The 15,105-nt window shown below is 54.3% G+C and overlaps 1 protein-coding gene across 2 annotated transcripts in view; it reads left to right on the top strand.

Moving 5' to 3' along the window:
* The window catches only part of NTN1 (netrin 1), a 103,096-nt gene that overhangs the window by 72,800 nt on the left and 15,191 nt on the right, over nucleotides 1–15,105 (top strand). For both annotated transcript variants that reach the window (XM_005236216.3, XM_055797872.1), the window contains one exon: nucleotides 1,910–1,963. In XM_005236216.3, the coding sequence (XP_005236273.3) occupies nucleotides 1,910–1,963 (54 nt within the window). The remainder of the gene's footprint in view (nucleotides 1–1,909; nucleotides 1,964–15,105) is intronic.

Raw genomic sequence — 15,105 nt, 5'->3', positions numbered from 1 at the left:
ACAGACACAGAATTTCAACACGATCCAACCAGGCGTTTAGAGCCGGGCTGTGCTCACTCCAGCTGCCGAACCAGCCGATGGCTGCCCACTGGTGTGAGCCTGGCAGGGCTGCCCTGCCACCCAGCCACCGTCCTGGCACCCATGAGAGCCCCCTTACTTCTGTGTCACTGCAAAACACCCTTTCCAAGGGGCCAAAATTTTTGTTCAAAATGTGTTTCAAGCAATGCTCTGGCCTGGCTACCAAGCCACCGTGCGGTTGCTGGGAGTTTGATCTGCACATAGGATGCTAAAGCAATTACAGCGAGGATTATGAGCAACTCACAATTCTCTCATCCTAGAAAAACTGAAACCAGCACATTTTCATCCCTGAAAAATGTCAGCCAGCATATCCTACGTGTGTGTGTGGGTGTAGTTGACACATAATTCACACACATGCAGTGGAGGGCACTTGCTCTCCATCCCTACCCACACTGCTCTCCCATCTGGCACTGGGAGGGACAGGTACACTGCAGCTACCAAGGGGTTGTCCACCTTGTCTGCAAGTCCTCAGTTACTCCCTGATTTATCATTGCTTATATTTTCTTTGTCCTAAAGAATTATAGTCATGCAAAAATCACCACATGGGGAATGAAAAAGACACCAGCGGGGTCTGTTTGCATTGCAGCCCATGCTGGCAGGCATGAGCACCCATCCAGCCACTGGCTTTGGGCTGGCTGTGCTGGTTGTTCATGTACTGCCTGACTAGGCACCACATGTTTTACATGGGCTTGTGCCTGTGTTTAGTTGCATGCAGGTGAATAAATCAAAAAGTCATCTAATACTAATTGGGTTGCACCCCTATAAGCTGCCATCACTGCAATGCAGACAGACCCCAGCAAACCCTGCCTCTGTGGCCAGGCAGGTTGCCCAGGGCAAAAGCAGGAGGAGGCAGATGCTGACCCCCCCAGCTCATGCCTAAATTCAACTTTCAAAATGGACTGGTAGGGTCTTCCCCTGCCAGGATTCCCAGGGATGCCCAGAAACTGCAGCCCTGTGCCCTAAATGCACAAAAGATGTCAGTGATGAGAGCTGTGTACGTGCACGGGGGAAAAGAGACCATCTTGCCAAGGCTGGGACCATATAATGCGCTCCATCTGCAGTCCGTCCTCGTTAACATCAACACAGTCAGACTTGGGTATGAATATCCCAAACATTATGTGGCTTCAGCTATGCAAAGCCGGCCCCAAATCAAAACCAGGGGCCATGGCTTTGGCACCAGACACGTTTGTGTTTCCGTTAAATGTGTGAGATAACACGTGCACCCCAGCAGACAGATACAATACTTTACCTGCACCCTATCCCACACGAGAGGAACGGTGACACTGCCTCAGACAAGGGTGGAAACAGCAACTGCAAGGGACAACCCAGGGATGGGGAGAGGCAGCACCGCTCCCGTTGTCTGCTGGGGCTGGGCACCGCACAGCAGCCGTACCACCCTGCCCGGGGTTATGCACCCACCGAGCCCCTGCAAGGGCATCCCTCACCCTGGGGTCCAGCCTGAGACCTAGCAATTGCAGCAGGCCGTGTCTGGGCAGCACAGCAATTGCTGGCTATGGCACCATACCAGCTATTTGGCTAGCTGTATCTTTTATTTTCAGCCACAAGCTAAAATGTTTGGTTTAAAAATCCCTTTCCCACACCCTCTTGGGAGGCCCTGTTCCCCAGTGGGTATGGTCCTGGTGTGCTGGTTTCTGGGGCTCTTGCAAGGCTCCTGGCCAGAAAACATAGCTAGGAAACACCCCTTGCTGGTAGTCATAGTTGGGAAGGGAAAATGCATTGTGTGCAGGAGCCAGACTCTTTGGGATCTGGAATAATACCTCCTTCTTTTATCTCCCCTCCTTTCCTGTCTGCTTCTCGCTGCCCTGCACAGAGATCCCCGCCGCTCCCCCCACCACCGCTGCCAGCAGCACAGAGGAGCCTGCAGGTACGTTGTCTCTTCTTTTAAAGCATATTGATGGTAAATGTCTTATGAGCAATCATCTGCCTGGGATGAAATTACATTAAATTAATACGTAAATTCTATTGTTTGTGCTGGGACAAGGGGGATTCCTTTTATACCAAAATGTCCAAGTGTTTGAAAGAAGTGTGCAGCATCCTGAGAGACGGGGGTTTCTAGGAGCACATGGGAGTGTGGAGAAGATGCAGAAAGATTTTCCCAGAGGTGCTAAATCTATAAACTCACAGGCGTTACCTAATGTAGATGTTGATGGAAGAGGGGTAAGGACTCAAGACCACCGCTGGTTGATTATTAAAGTTTAGTGGTTACCTTCTCAAGAGGCTAAGAGAACTGTTCTGCCAAGTTTTTCTGGTGGAGAAGGACTGGACAACCAAAAAACCTCCAAAAGAGAACAAAGCTCCTAAACATAGCTTACCGCTGCATACGAGCATTTCCTTTATTTGCCTAGATCTGTGTGCTTCTTGTGCTAAGCGATCTCAGGTGTGACCTGTGGATGTTATAGCAGTGTGTCTCATGTCTGGCTTTGCAGGTCCTTGGGGTGGGACACGGCTGTGGTTAGCAGACTGTGGGGGCCAGTTGTGCTCAGAGGTGTCTCAAGGCCAGTGACTGTAAGAGCAGGGGAAGCATCTTAGCTTGGAGCAGGAGGTCCTGCAGCTGCAGATCCTGCAGCAAAATGTCCTGCAGTAGCAGCTGCAGCCTGGGGACAGCAGCCCAGCCCCGATGGACCTGGATCACCATGTTTATGCAAGCTGCAATACGGAGGATCTGTATGGGACTGTGCTGCTGATATACGGAAGAATTATAGGCAGATAGAGCCTATCAAGTGGCAGTTTAAGAATCAGTGGGACTTCCAGAAAAATGTGCCTGCTGCGCTGCTGAGTGCACGCTGCAGGAGAGGCTGAGTCCCAGCTGGTCCCCTCTGGGGCAGAAGATGGATAGCAGCAGAGCAGGCTCTGAAGGGTTTACCTGGATCCTGCTGGGGTGAGCTCTGCTCCGCAGTGCCATCATGTTAGACTGAGCCTCTTCACCTGCCTGACTCACTGACCGATCTTTGGGGAGGGGGTCTTAGGCACCTGGCATCACAATTTCCAAACTGAGCCTGCTGAGCGGGGAGCCAAGCACTACTCAGCCCTTACAGCCCTGCGGGGCAGTGCTCTCACCCTCCGCCAGGTAATAACAAACCCAAGCAATGCTTAAATACAAAAACCTCAACAGATCAAATATCAGCTTTCTCATGGGCTATTTGGCAGGAATTTGCATACTAAATGTTCTGTCTCGTGGCCTGGGAACACTGGGATTTTTTGCTCCACACCAGGATCCATCTGTCTGTCCCCCCACAGCCTCCCAAACCCGCTCTGCTCCCAGCGTGCTGCAGGGATGGCAGAGCAGACCTCTTGCACCACGATGCCACTGGGCTTCTCACAGGTTCTGCCAAAAATCGTGGATGTTTGGCAGCCAAGGAGACGCAGAGATGTCTTATCACAGCCCTTTCTGCAAGGAGCTTGGGATCCTGAACTCCCTGTGTGTAAAGCTATAAAATCTCCGTGCTGGGATGTCCTCACACCATCACTGACCCAGGGAGCAGAAGCAGCCCCAGAATTGATGCTGGGGACCTCCTGGCCAGAACCTCATCCTTGATGGAGTCTCCTTTTTCCTAGGGGTCCTTCCTCCCAGGGGCCAGGGCATGTCCCACCCAGTGCAGCTGCCCCAGCCCTTTCCTAAGGCAGGACCTGGCTTGTGCCATCCCCTCCTGTGCTGGAGACCACATTGCAGGGCACAGGGTGCGTTTCTGAGTGAGCAGAGGATTGGGAAGCATCCCTCAGGCCAGTTTTGCACACAGCTTCTCCTACCAGCCCTGGAGCCGGTGGCAAGCAGTGACACTTGAGCGGTGTCCCTGAGGTTGAACTTGGCCACAGGGATCTCTCAATGTCTTTTTGCTGCTGTTAGCAGCTCATTTATCTGGGCACATTCCTAGTCATGAGTCCAAGGGAGCCTTTCTGAGGACATTCTCTATTATTCACAGTCTTTCCCTGCCAATCCCCACGTCCTCTCACATCTTTCCAGACCGTGACCAGGAGAGGGGCTGAATGCAGGCGAGGGCTTGGAGGAAGCAACATTTATCCACATCCATCAGCCAACGTCCTGGCGTGAAAGTAAAGAGCTGCTGAAGCCCCAGCCCTGCTGCCCCCAGGGGTGGGAATGGCTTTGGGGGCGACACATCTCCCACCTGTGTGCTCCACGCAGATCCCAACACAGCTGGGAAGCAGCTCCTTCCCGTGAACTCCCCACACTGTCCTGGGTGAATGCCAACTGGGGCAGCTGCATTTGGCTATCCCAAATTCCATGTGCCACCTCGATTGGCCACAGCCTTCCTCAGCGCCTGCCCAGAGCTCATGTACTCTGGCAGTGTGACCCACAGTAGCCCCAGGCTGCGAGTCACAGCCACCAGCTCGGTGCCAGGCACTGTGCCGGGTGGGCTGGGGCCGGTGCCCCTGTGGCCCCTCGGCCCCAGCCCACAAGCAGGGCCAAGGTGAACAAAGCAAAAGCACAGAGCCTGCAGCAACAGGACCCTCGAGCAGAACAAGGGGGTGCACAGCCGATTTTAGGCGCTGAATGTGGACACTTTGGTGAAGAGTCGGTCCCTGTGCAGCCGGTGGGGAGAGCTAGGTGCTCCCTGCCACCCATGCATCTCCCTGGGTGAGGGCCGATAGGGATGGCTGCGGGGATCAGTGGTGTGTCAGTCAGAACGTGCCCCCCACCTTTGACAGGGGCTCTGGGGAGGTGTCTGCAACACTTTCCAGCCTTCCTGCAAAGGGGCCATCTCGCCCTGGTGCTGCTGGCAAGGTTGCAGCTTCCAGTCCCAAGCCCCGGTAGATCCTGTCAGCAAAGAGCCCCACTGGGGGAGCAGCGAGCCCTGTAACTGCCCCCTTGTTGTGGGGAGAAGGGTTATCCAGGGATCTGTCCAGGCTCAGCTGGGTTTGCATAATGACAGTAACTGAGAACATCTCGGCGAGGTTAGAGATCTCCCTTCAGCAAAGGAAACCCTCGCTGAAGGCTGGGAGAGGGTCATCCATGGGCTGGGAGCAAGTCGTGTGCCCTGACAGCCTGAGAGCCATACAGTGTCTCTTGTCTCTTGGATCCCTGTGTCCCTGGAGGGTTGGATCTCCCTGCCCTGAGGGGTGACCAGGGACCGATCCATCTCACCAGGAGCCTCCCGCGCCGCCTCCCTGTGAAAGCCCAGCAGAGGCTGAGCCAAGCTGAGCAATCTGATGGGCCCAGCATCTGATCATAATTCTTCTTGCAGTGATTTTTATTGGACTTTTTAAGCACTATTTTGTCCAGGGAGCTTGAACCCTCCATATTTCATCTCTTCCCTTCAGTGGGGAGCATCAGGCAGTCCTGGGTCTTGGCATTACTCAGCCCCCACCCCGCCACCCTGAAGCATCCTGCCAAAATTCATCTTGTCTTCGTGAGAAATCCTTAAATCAGCGCGCCTGTGAGCCAGAGCTCCCATGGTACGGGAGCAAAAGGGTTATAGAGATGGAGAAAGAAATTAGTGGGAGAAGTTGGGTGCAGCCAGTTCTGGGAGAGATGCTGCTTTATTTCCTTTGCTCGTAGCTATGCAGGACAGAAAGCGCCTTCCTCGCCAAGAGCCGAGTTAGCATCACCACTGCTCTGAGTCAATGAGGGATAAATTTCAAAAGAGCACAGGCCAAAGCTGGCCTTGGAACAAGGGGTGGAACAATGTCGACTTTGGCGTGGGGGGTCCTGCCTGGCTCTCAGAGGTCCGAATCAATTTGGGGAAATGGTCCAAAACTGAATTGTTTAGATGAAATGCATTCATGCTCTCCCATGCTGGGAGATCGGATGATGAGGAGGGGGTGCTTCTTATTTTTGTGGCCAAGCAAGACAAGCTCTTGCTACCACCCATCCTTTTCTGGTCCCATTCAGAGATGCAGAAGGGGACACAGTGAAAGGAAAAATGGAAAAGAAAAAAAAAAAAAGAAAAAAAGCAGAGGGAAAAGGTTTACAGACCTGCCAGTCAGTCATTGTCTTATCTGAATCGAATCCACGTTGGCTTGGAAATGATTATCTTAGGTGGATGATTTCAGCTAGTGGGCTTAAATAAAAACAGGTGATTGGATTGATGCAGCTTTGCATGGTTTTCCCCTGGAAACCAGCCTCTGCAGTTTCAAAACCAGATCTGGACTTTCCAAAGTCATTTGGGCTCAAGGTGTTGCCTGTGCGTTTTGCTCCTGGCTGCTGAGGAAGAGGCTGGATGCACAGAAAAGGGAAAAAACCTGCTTGTAGGGACCCCTGGGGCTCCCTTGGGACCTGAAGCAGCTCAGCTGCAGGTTGCAGCTTTCCCAGGGTGCAGAGGTGACGCAGCACAGGGGTGGATGCGTGCCGTGGTACGTGAGGGTGATTAAGACCTTCCGGAAGCAGCTTGGAGGAGGGAGATGGGCAGTCAGGTCTCTGCTCTGGAACAATCTGGAATAGTCTCAAGGAAAAACAAAAAAAGCAAACAAAAAAACCCAAATCCCATGGGCTGTCTGAGCCTTTCAAGACTGTTCCTGTTTCTGCGTCTCACTTAGAAAAAACTCACTCAAAGGTTATGGCTTCAGTCTGGGAAAATAGAAACTTTGTAGGAAATAGTAGAAAACATTCACTTGAAAGCGTTCATTCCCTGGAGGGAGAACTCTCCATCTGCCTCGCAGGGCCAGGTGGCCCCCCAGTGCCATCGCGCTGCCAGGTCCCCCCCACCGTGCCACACTCTCAGGAGCATTTGGGACAAGCCACTGCCCCCGTGCCAGCCACTCCTTCCCTGTGCACCACGCGTGTACCTGCACTCTTACCCCCTGCAGACCTCCCCCTGCAACCTCTGCGGTGCTCTCTGGAGCCCTCACCACCCTGTACCCACATCCCAGATTTGGGAACCTCCTGATGCCTTCCCATCCCCTTCCATGGCAGAGCTGGAGGCTGCGCATCCTTCCCAGGCTGCAGCTGGCTTTTCACTACTTACAGCCTTGGGCTTTGGGCTGAATTGTCCAAATTTTTGCCAGAACTCTCCATCAAGAGCCAGGAATGGGGAAAACTGGCCTCTCTGATGAGTTGGTACTCCTGTTTCAGCATCATTTGCTGGTAGTCAGAGTAATCCTGCCCTAAAAAAGGGTTGGTTTGCTTTTGTCTGAAGGTCAAAAGCTTTCATTTTTGCCTGCCCATGCCTAGATGAATTGAGGTGACTCCAGGCCCCCCTCAGAGAATGCCCTGCTCCCAGGTACGTGCCACCACCCCTGCCACAATCACGGGGGTGAGCAGCAAGAGTGGGGCTTGTCCATCCCACACCAGAAGGGTAAAATGCAGATTTCAGAGTGTGGCCACAACCGCACAGCTTTCTCTGTAGATGGACGTGGAGGAAAAGGGGTCCCTTTGTGCAAGAGGAAAGGTCTGCTGCCACCAGCACTTGATTCACCCCAGCAAAACCTCACCAGGCGCTGTTAGATGAGTTAAAACACTGGTTCCCACTGCAGGTACGGGGGCTGTGCCTGAACATCACAGCTTGAGCGGCCCGAGCCACCTCCTTATTTCCAGCCTCCCAGCCAGCTTGTACCCGTGCATCGCCACGGGAACGTGGTCTTTTTGCCTCAACAGCTCCAGTCTCAAGCAGAGGCTGTGGACCACTGTCCCCACTGCTCACGGTCACATAAACACTGTGATCATCACTGCAGCAACCGCTTCAAGGGAAAAGTGACATTAGGAAAGGATTAAATGTACCGTAGCTCCTTTTAATGAGCTGCAGCAGCTGGAAACTAGGAGTCAACACCATGTGAGCCGCCAGCTGCCTCCACAACATCTGCGAGGGGTGCGAGGCTTGCTCGGAAAATGACAGTGTGGGGATGGGCCGCTGGCATTGCGCAGCACCTCTGGTTGGGACAGGACATGGGGCCAAACCGCGGCTCCCCAGCCCCTTCCCAAACGTTTATCTAAACTGCTGGACCAGCTCCATCCCTGGGTGAAGTCAGTGGCAAATCTCTCCCCAGCGTTGTGCCCACAAGGGTAAATGTGAAGGTGCTGGTGGCTTGGCCAGGGAAGATGTGGCTCATCACTCTGTGATTGGGCACAGGCGTGTGGACAGAGCTCTTGGGTGGGCTCTGGGAGGGCTGGGGGAAGCAAGTCCCACACCGTGCTGAAGGTCAAATCTTCCCTCCTCCCTGGAGCACTGAGCAAGCAGGGAGGGAAGGGGGCAGCTCTGCACCAGGGTTGCACCATGGTCATTGTGTTTGGATGGTGGCACTTGCTCATGGCATCTCACCATCATAGGCTCAGAGGCTGTGTCAGAGGGGCCAGGGAGATGTTCCTTGAAACTCCATCTCCCCCTGCCTCCCATGGCCTTGGCGTCCCATGGGGTGATGGCTGGGCTGAGTCCCTCTGTGCTGGAATTTTGTCTTTGATGTTGCCCCAAACCAACCCTGCCAGTGTGTGCTGAGCGATGCAACTTTCTGAAATCTCAGACAGGCAGCTCCAGGCTCAGTCACCCCAGCAGGTCCAGGTCTCTGCTCAGGCTGGGCTGGCTGGCTACGAGCCTGGGCTACTGGGTGCAGCACAGCCACCCAACCTCCCCCAGCCTCCCACCAGCCCGGTGCGGCTGGCCCAGCCAGTGTGGTGCCCCCCAGGGAGCTGCACTGCCACAGGCACCCTGCCCAGGAGGGAGGGATGCTCTCCACCGAGCAGAGGGAGCCCAGGCTCCTGGGGGAGGCTGATCCCTGGGGAGTCCTCCTTTAGCAGAGGCAAACTGGGGGGAAAAGTAGAAAAACAGACAATAGATTTATGTAGCACCTTGCAAATTTAATGCGAAAAAGACTATCGAAAGACACTGTATTGACATTATGTATTGAGGAGGAAAAGCCTGAGGAGGTATCTGATTGCAAACTAGATTTGTCTCCAGACCAACAAAGGAAATCACAAATTCTAAACTCTGCAGATCTGCAAGCAGAGTACCAGCTAGCCTTAGTTTTTCTCCGGATGTGAAGTAGCAACATGTCTTGGTCATCACCCAGCACTGATATTCAATGAAAAAAAAGGTGTGCCTATGTGTGCACACTCATGTTAGTGCTCACACCTCTGGAGGGGATCCGCAGCGCTGGAGCTGGGCGCGGGGCTCGGCAGCACTCGCCTGCCCAAAGGGTCCCCAGCTGCTGCTGGGCTGGGGAGGAGCTGCCAGGCTGTGGGCACAGCCGTGCCTGCTCTGCCTTGGTGATGCTGCTGCCAGAGCCAGGGATAGGGTATGGCCAGAAGGGCTTTGCACTGGCAGAGAGAAAAATCACAGCTCTTTGCTCCAAGGAAGCGCTAACAGTGAGCGCAAGCTCTGCAAAAAGCCAGGAGCATTCCACAGGCTGGGAATAAAGGTCTGCACAGCTGCCTGTGGTACAATCAGGAGGCAAAATTCTCATTTCAGTCACCCTGGTGTAAATCTGGGTGCAGGCTGGAGGTCTCCAGCTTTGTACCATCCAAATGAGTAATTAAGTCAGCCCCGCATGGGTATTCTCTCACTTGTCTCGGGCTGTAAGCAAGGTGATGGATTGACTCCATGATTGATTGACTGATTGATTGGCCGCAGCATCCAGTTCCCTCCTGAAAAGAGGTTTCTCATGGTGATCTGTAGTGAATGGCTATGAGCACAATAGGGGGTGATAGGCTTCCAGTGAGGAAGGAAACTTCTGGTCACTTCAAAATATTTCAGAAAGTCTGTGAAGAAAACCCACAAAGCAAACCACCACAAAACTTCTGCTGAAATGCAGATAAGCTTCACACACAATTGCATCGTGCTTTTATAATCCTGTTGCAGGGCTTCTTGCATCCCCACATCCCTTCATCCCTCTATCCCTGTATCCCTCCATCTCCAAACCCCTCCATTCCTGAATCCCTGCATCCCTGCTTCCCTCCATCCCCACATTCCTCCATTCCCACATCCTTTCATCCCCATATCCTTCCATTCCTGCATCCCTTCATCCCCATATCCCTCCAATTCCTCTATCCCCACATCCCCAGCTCTGGGATGCTGCCACCTTGGGGACTGTTCTTCTGACGCTGGGGGGACGCAGGTGCTCACAAGCCCTGGGTGCTATAGCCAAGCCACAAGCTTCAGAGCAAGGACTTGCAAGCCCAGCATCGCTGTCAAACCCATCTAAAAAAAATAATAATGGTGATTTTGACGTGAAATGAACTGATTCTGTCCCCATCCTGGGACATTTCCAGATGCTGGTTCCCCTTGGTGAAAGAAAGCGCTTGTCCCCCACGCCAGCTCTCTGTTGCTGTGTCTCCCCCGGAGCAGAAAGTGATTTGCCCCAGCTCTGTTTGCGTCCTGCCCCCATGTCCCGTGCAGCACCCGCTTGGCCAGGGAGCTGCTGTCAGGCCAGGAATTTATAGGGTGGCCAACACTCCTGAAGACAGATGGTTTCCTATTAACGTATTTAATCATGTCGACTGCAACTCGGCAGGGCTGTGTCCCCAGGGGTGCTGGGAGCAGCAGCCCTGGAGTTCATCAGCGGCCAGCAGCTGGGGACACGTTTGCGGTGGGGAAGCGCTGGGTGAGGATGAAGTGCTGTCAGGGTCAGCACCCCACATCCCCCGTGTGTCCTGGGGCTCAGTGCTGGGTTTACTCCTGTGGGGAGGGGGTAGGAAACATGCTGCCAGCTCCCGTGCTGCCAGGAGAGGAGCAAGGAGTGTGCAGAGGCAGGGGTGGATGAGCCATAAGGCTCCCGTGTTTGTGTGGTGTTTTCCTGTGCGTTAGTGTCTGGCACAGTTGGGCTGTCCCCATGTGTCACCAGGGACCACAGCGTGCCTACTCACTTCTCTTTATATCTGGGAAAAATCGGGATGCTGATGAGGCCATTAGATTATGCTGATGCTGCTATGGTCATCCCTGTCCCAAAACACCAAGAGCTGCTCAGGCGCATTCCATCCCATCCCATCCCCAAACTGGCAGCAGGCAGCTAAAGAAGCAGGGAACAAATTCACCTCGACCCACAGTGGGGCTTGGGAGGTGTCTGGGGGTGGCTTCCCCTGGGAATGCAACAGTCAGGGGTCCCAGGGCCGAAGCAAACAGGCCGGGCTAACGTGTGCCCCAGCAGCATCCTCACCATGCCAGGAGCCAGTGCTGGGATGTTGCATCGGGCCACAGGAACGATCGATTGGTCCCCGTAGGGGCAGCTCCCCAGAGGTGGTGGGCAGCCCCGGCCGCATCCTGCCGTGTGCTGGTGGTCCAGCCAGGGCAGCTGGTGCCAGTTGCCCCCCCTGAGCCATGCTGGATGCTGCGGAGGTGGGAAGGGGGCTGCGGGCTCCTGTGAAGCACCCGCTGCAGCTTTCCACCCACTCCAGGCGAGAGGCTTTAATCTAATTACATGCTTTATTTGCGCCAATTTGTTTTTCAATCAATCTTGCTCAGCCAGAAGAAAGGAGGCCACTGTGGGCTCATTTGCACCTTCTTGTTCCAAGAGAGAGGTTAGTGGCAATTATTCTGCTGGAGATGCCTGCGGGACTGTGGACCTGGCTCTCCCTTTGCAGGGGGCTGGTGCACTGGTGCATGGGTGGGTTTAGCCATGTTTTCGCCCAGCACCATGCAACAGGTTCCCAGTTCGGGCACCCAGCAGCCTGGCCGCTGCCTGAGGATGTCTCTGAAACATGCTGCCTTGTGAGGACCTTCTGCAGCCAGCAACAGGCCAGTGGCCCAGGCTGTGGTGTACAAGGTGGGGCAGGCAGGGCTGCAGGCAGGAATGCAGGCAGGGCTGCAGGCAGGGACAGGATCCTCCAGCCAGGTGCTCCCAAGGAGTCCTGGTGCTGTTCTGCAGAAAAGATTTTGCATACCTATTGCCAGGGGTTTCAATAGGGTCTCAGGGAAATGTCTGGGTCTACAGAGCACCAAAAAAAGAAAACCAAAAAAGTAAAAATAACTCATCACAGTTCTGCTGCCCGGCCAGGGCTGGCACCGCTTGCTGCTGCTATGGCTGTACTCACTATGGGGCAGAGCTGCCCTCCGTGACCCACACACAGTCATGCTGGTGTAAACGCTCCTGAGCCTGCTTTGGAGACCAGAAGATGCTCCTGGCTGGTCACAGACCCTCTCCAAGGCTGCCCCAGGAGCTGATGCTCCTTTTTCCAGGACACGCTGTGGGGACCACTGCTTTGAGGCTGACTGGGCCAGCTTAGGAGGTGACCAAGGACAGACAACAAAGTCACAAGGCCACATGGTTAAATGCAACCCTATGCCAGGGCCTTGCTTTGCACCACGACTTTGTACAGACCCTCTGGGAGCAGACCCAGGCCCTCGGGATCCCCGTCCACAGGCTGAGAGTGTTCAAACCTGGGGACCATTCTGCAGATCACACAACGTGCACGACTGGAGCAGCCCAGTCCCAGCTCAGCCCAGGTCCAAGGCTGGCAAATTCTGTGCTTCCCCGTATCAGCTCCCGGCTGTGCTGGAGAGATGGCCAAGGCCACCCAGCCAGAGGCATTGGCTGTCCCACAGCTGGCCCCAAAATGAAAAGCTCTAATTTCCATGTTATATTTGCAAAGGGTATCATGCATGATAGCTGGGTCATTGCCAGGTGGGGGGAAGAAGAGCCAATTTAGTCATAACAGAGTCCCCTGCTCTGTTCAACAGCCAGACCGGGGAAGGGGGCTGCGGAGGGTGCAGCAGAGCCCAGGAGAAGTGGTGTCACTGCTAAAGTGAATAACCTGCAAGGGATTCGCTGCCTAAAGTTTGCTTTTATATTAAAGAAGCCTGTTCTGAGAAAAAGACTCCCTCTGGAGTCCAGCCCAAATTAAATTATAGCATTGATCCCTCTTGTTCAACACGCGCTCTGCAAGCCAGATACTGTAGGCTCTGCCGCTCATCCCACAGGGAGAAGCCCATCCATGCTCCCAGTGCAGGGAGAGGGCTACTCCAGAGCATCCCTCCCTCGGGATATGTGGTCAGCAAAGGCCAAAATCTAGAAGCTCAGAGCAAGTGTGTTTGGCCAGCAGAGCTGGCACTCTCCGAAATGACTCTAACAGTCATTCGCTGAGACTGACGGAGGAGATGTTAAAATAATTCTTTGGGATGGAAGGAAGGGGCAGCTTCAGTGCTGTGGGGAGTAGAACAGGATTTCATGGTCATCTGGGGAAATGTCCCGAAGTCCAAGAGCCAAGGACATCCCTGCCATAACTGCCGCGGGCCAACCCCAGCACAAGGTCATCATCTCCTGTCCTCGTGCTGGGCAGCGGTGGATTGCACTTTACCCCGTGTCACCTGGGAGCATGGCTCCCAGCTGCCTTTGGGACTTTTGAGAAGGCTTACGAAAATGTTTTTGTGCCCAGTTTGGGCACATCCAGCACCTGGCTGAGCCTGTGTTTAACCACAGAGCAGAGACATGATGTTTCTGCCCCTGCCTTCCCCATCGCTGGCTCCCCACACACACCCCTTCCATCTCATGCGCTTTTCCTCCATGCTTCCAACCACAGGCTGAAGATGTCAGGCTGCTGCCTGTAAAGGGGTTGGAAATTTATTTCCACAGTCTGAACAGTTTGCAGGAGCGCTCAGTCCCACGGGCATGGGGCAGCATGAAGCTCTGCAGACGCGTGGAGTTGCAGGCTGCTGTACACATTGCCCTGTGCATCCCACAGGACTAAAGGCTGTAGTGGTTCTTTGGAGGGCCTGGAAGAGTTTTGTGGTTGTTGGATGGGCTCAGGGAACATCTTGATGCAGACAGCACCCACCTCAGGGCTTTGGTTGAGCACACTGGTGGCTCAGCTGTGAGGTCTGGGGATGGACCACAGTTGAGAGCTGGGATTCCCCAACTCCCAGTGAAGGGAGAGTTCACTTGGGTCCATCTTCTGCATCACTGTGATACCAGAGCTCACAAAAATGCAGCAGTGAGACGTTCACCTTCCTCCCGGTGGGCACTCGTGGATTTTGCAGCACTGAGCCCCCCCTGCAACTTCAGGAGCTGTTAGAAAGCCAGAAGCAGTAGCAATGCAGGAGCTGGAGCATGGGTTTGGAGCTGCCTGCAGAGAGCTTTGGCTGTTCTGTGCCACAGCCAGCATTTCCAAGCACAGATTCACCCAGAGCTGGGGGGGACCTGGATGCTGCCGCATTCCCCCACAGTCACCACTGCTCACTCCCACAGCCCCATCGCAGGGGGCAGCTCACGCCCCAGCTCCATTCAGGGATGCTGCAGCCTGCGAGCAGCTCCAGATGGGCAATTTTTGACCAATAATGCTGGGGAGGAAGAGAAAAAAGGAAAGAAGGTGAAAGCTGTTCATCACCATGGTCTCCTTGCATTAAAGCAAATCAAAACAGCCCCACTGGTCTGAACCAGCCAGCTCTGGGGGTATCTGGGACCCCAAGCAGACCCCCATTTCCATTTTCTCAGTCCTGCTCTCTCCAGTGATGGACTCTTGGATTTAAGATTTGACATTTGGACCTGCGCCTTCATTTTGGAGCTCGGTCTCGTTGCACATCCCACCCAGTGCAAGCAGAAGGTGGGGACACCCAGGCCCCCACCCACAGAGCCCCAGCAAGCAGCGCAGCCCCTCAGGAGCATGCAGAGGGAGTGCAGGCAGGCGCCCTTCACCCCCGGAATGCTGAGGCCAAACCAGCAAGGCTGGGGTCTCCCCTTCTAAGCCACAACACCTCCACTTTGGATCTCAGCCCGCAAAGGTATTTAGGGCCCTACCTGGGGGAAATCAATAAGAATTTAGCTGCATAAATTGGGATTAGAAATCTGAATCCCCTTGGGGATCTAAGCCTTATATCTGTGTTTCGAGTTAGGTACCCAGGCCAAGAAATGTGGCTTTAATCGTTCTATCATGTCAGAATCAAGGGGCCTTTAATTTCCGTTACCGACATGTGGCTTTCGCAGAGGCTTAAAGCTCATTTCGGAACTGCAAGCGCAGCAAGACGCGGTCTCGTGCAGCGTCTTCTTGGGAATGGTGCTCAGTGCCCTGAGCCTGGGCTGCCAGCACCTCATCCTGCCCAGCCCCAAAGGCATGAGTGCTCTGGCAGGAGTGGGGTGCATTAACAAAGCACGGGGTGACCAGAACCCCAGCTTCCCACAGTTTCCACTCTCATG

Source organism: Falco peregrinus, chromosome 2 (assembly GCF_023634155.1).
Source record: "Falco peregrinus isolate bFalPer1 chromosome 2, bFalPer1.pri, whole genome shotgun sequence".
Lineage (NCBI taxonomy): Eukaryota > Metazoa > Chordata > Aves > Falconiformes > Falconidae > Falco > Falco peregrinus.
This window is presented reverse-complemented; position numbering and strand designations above follow the sequence as displayed.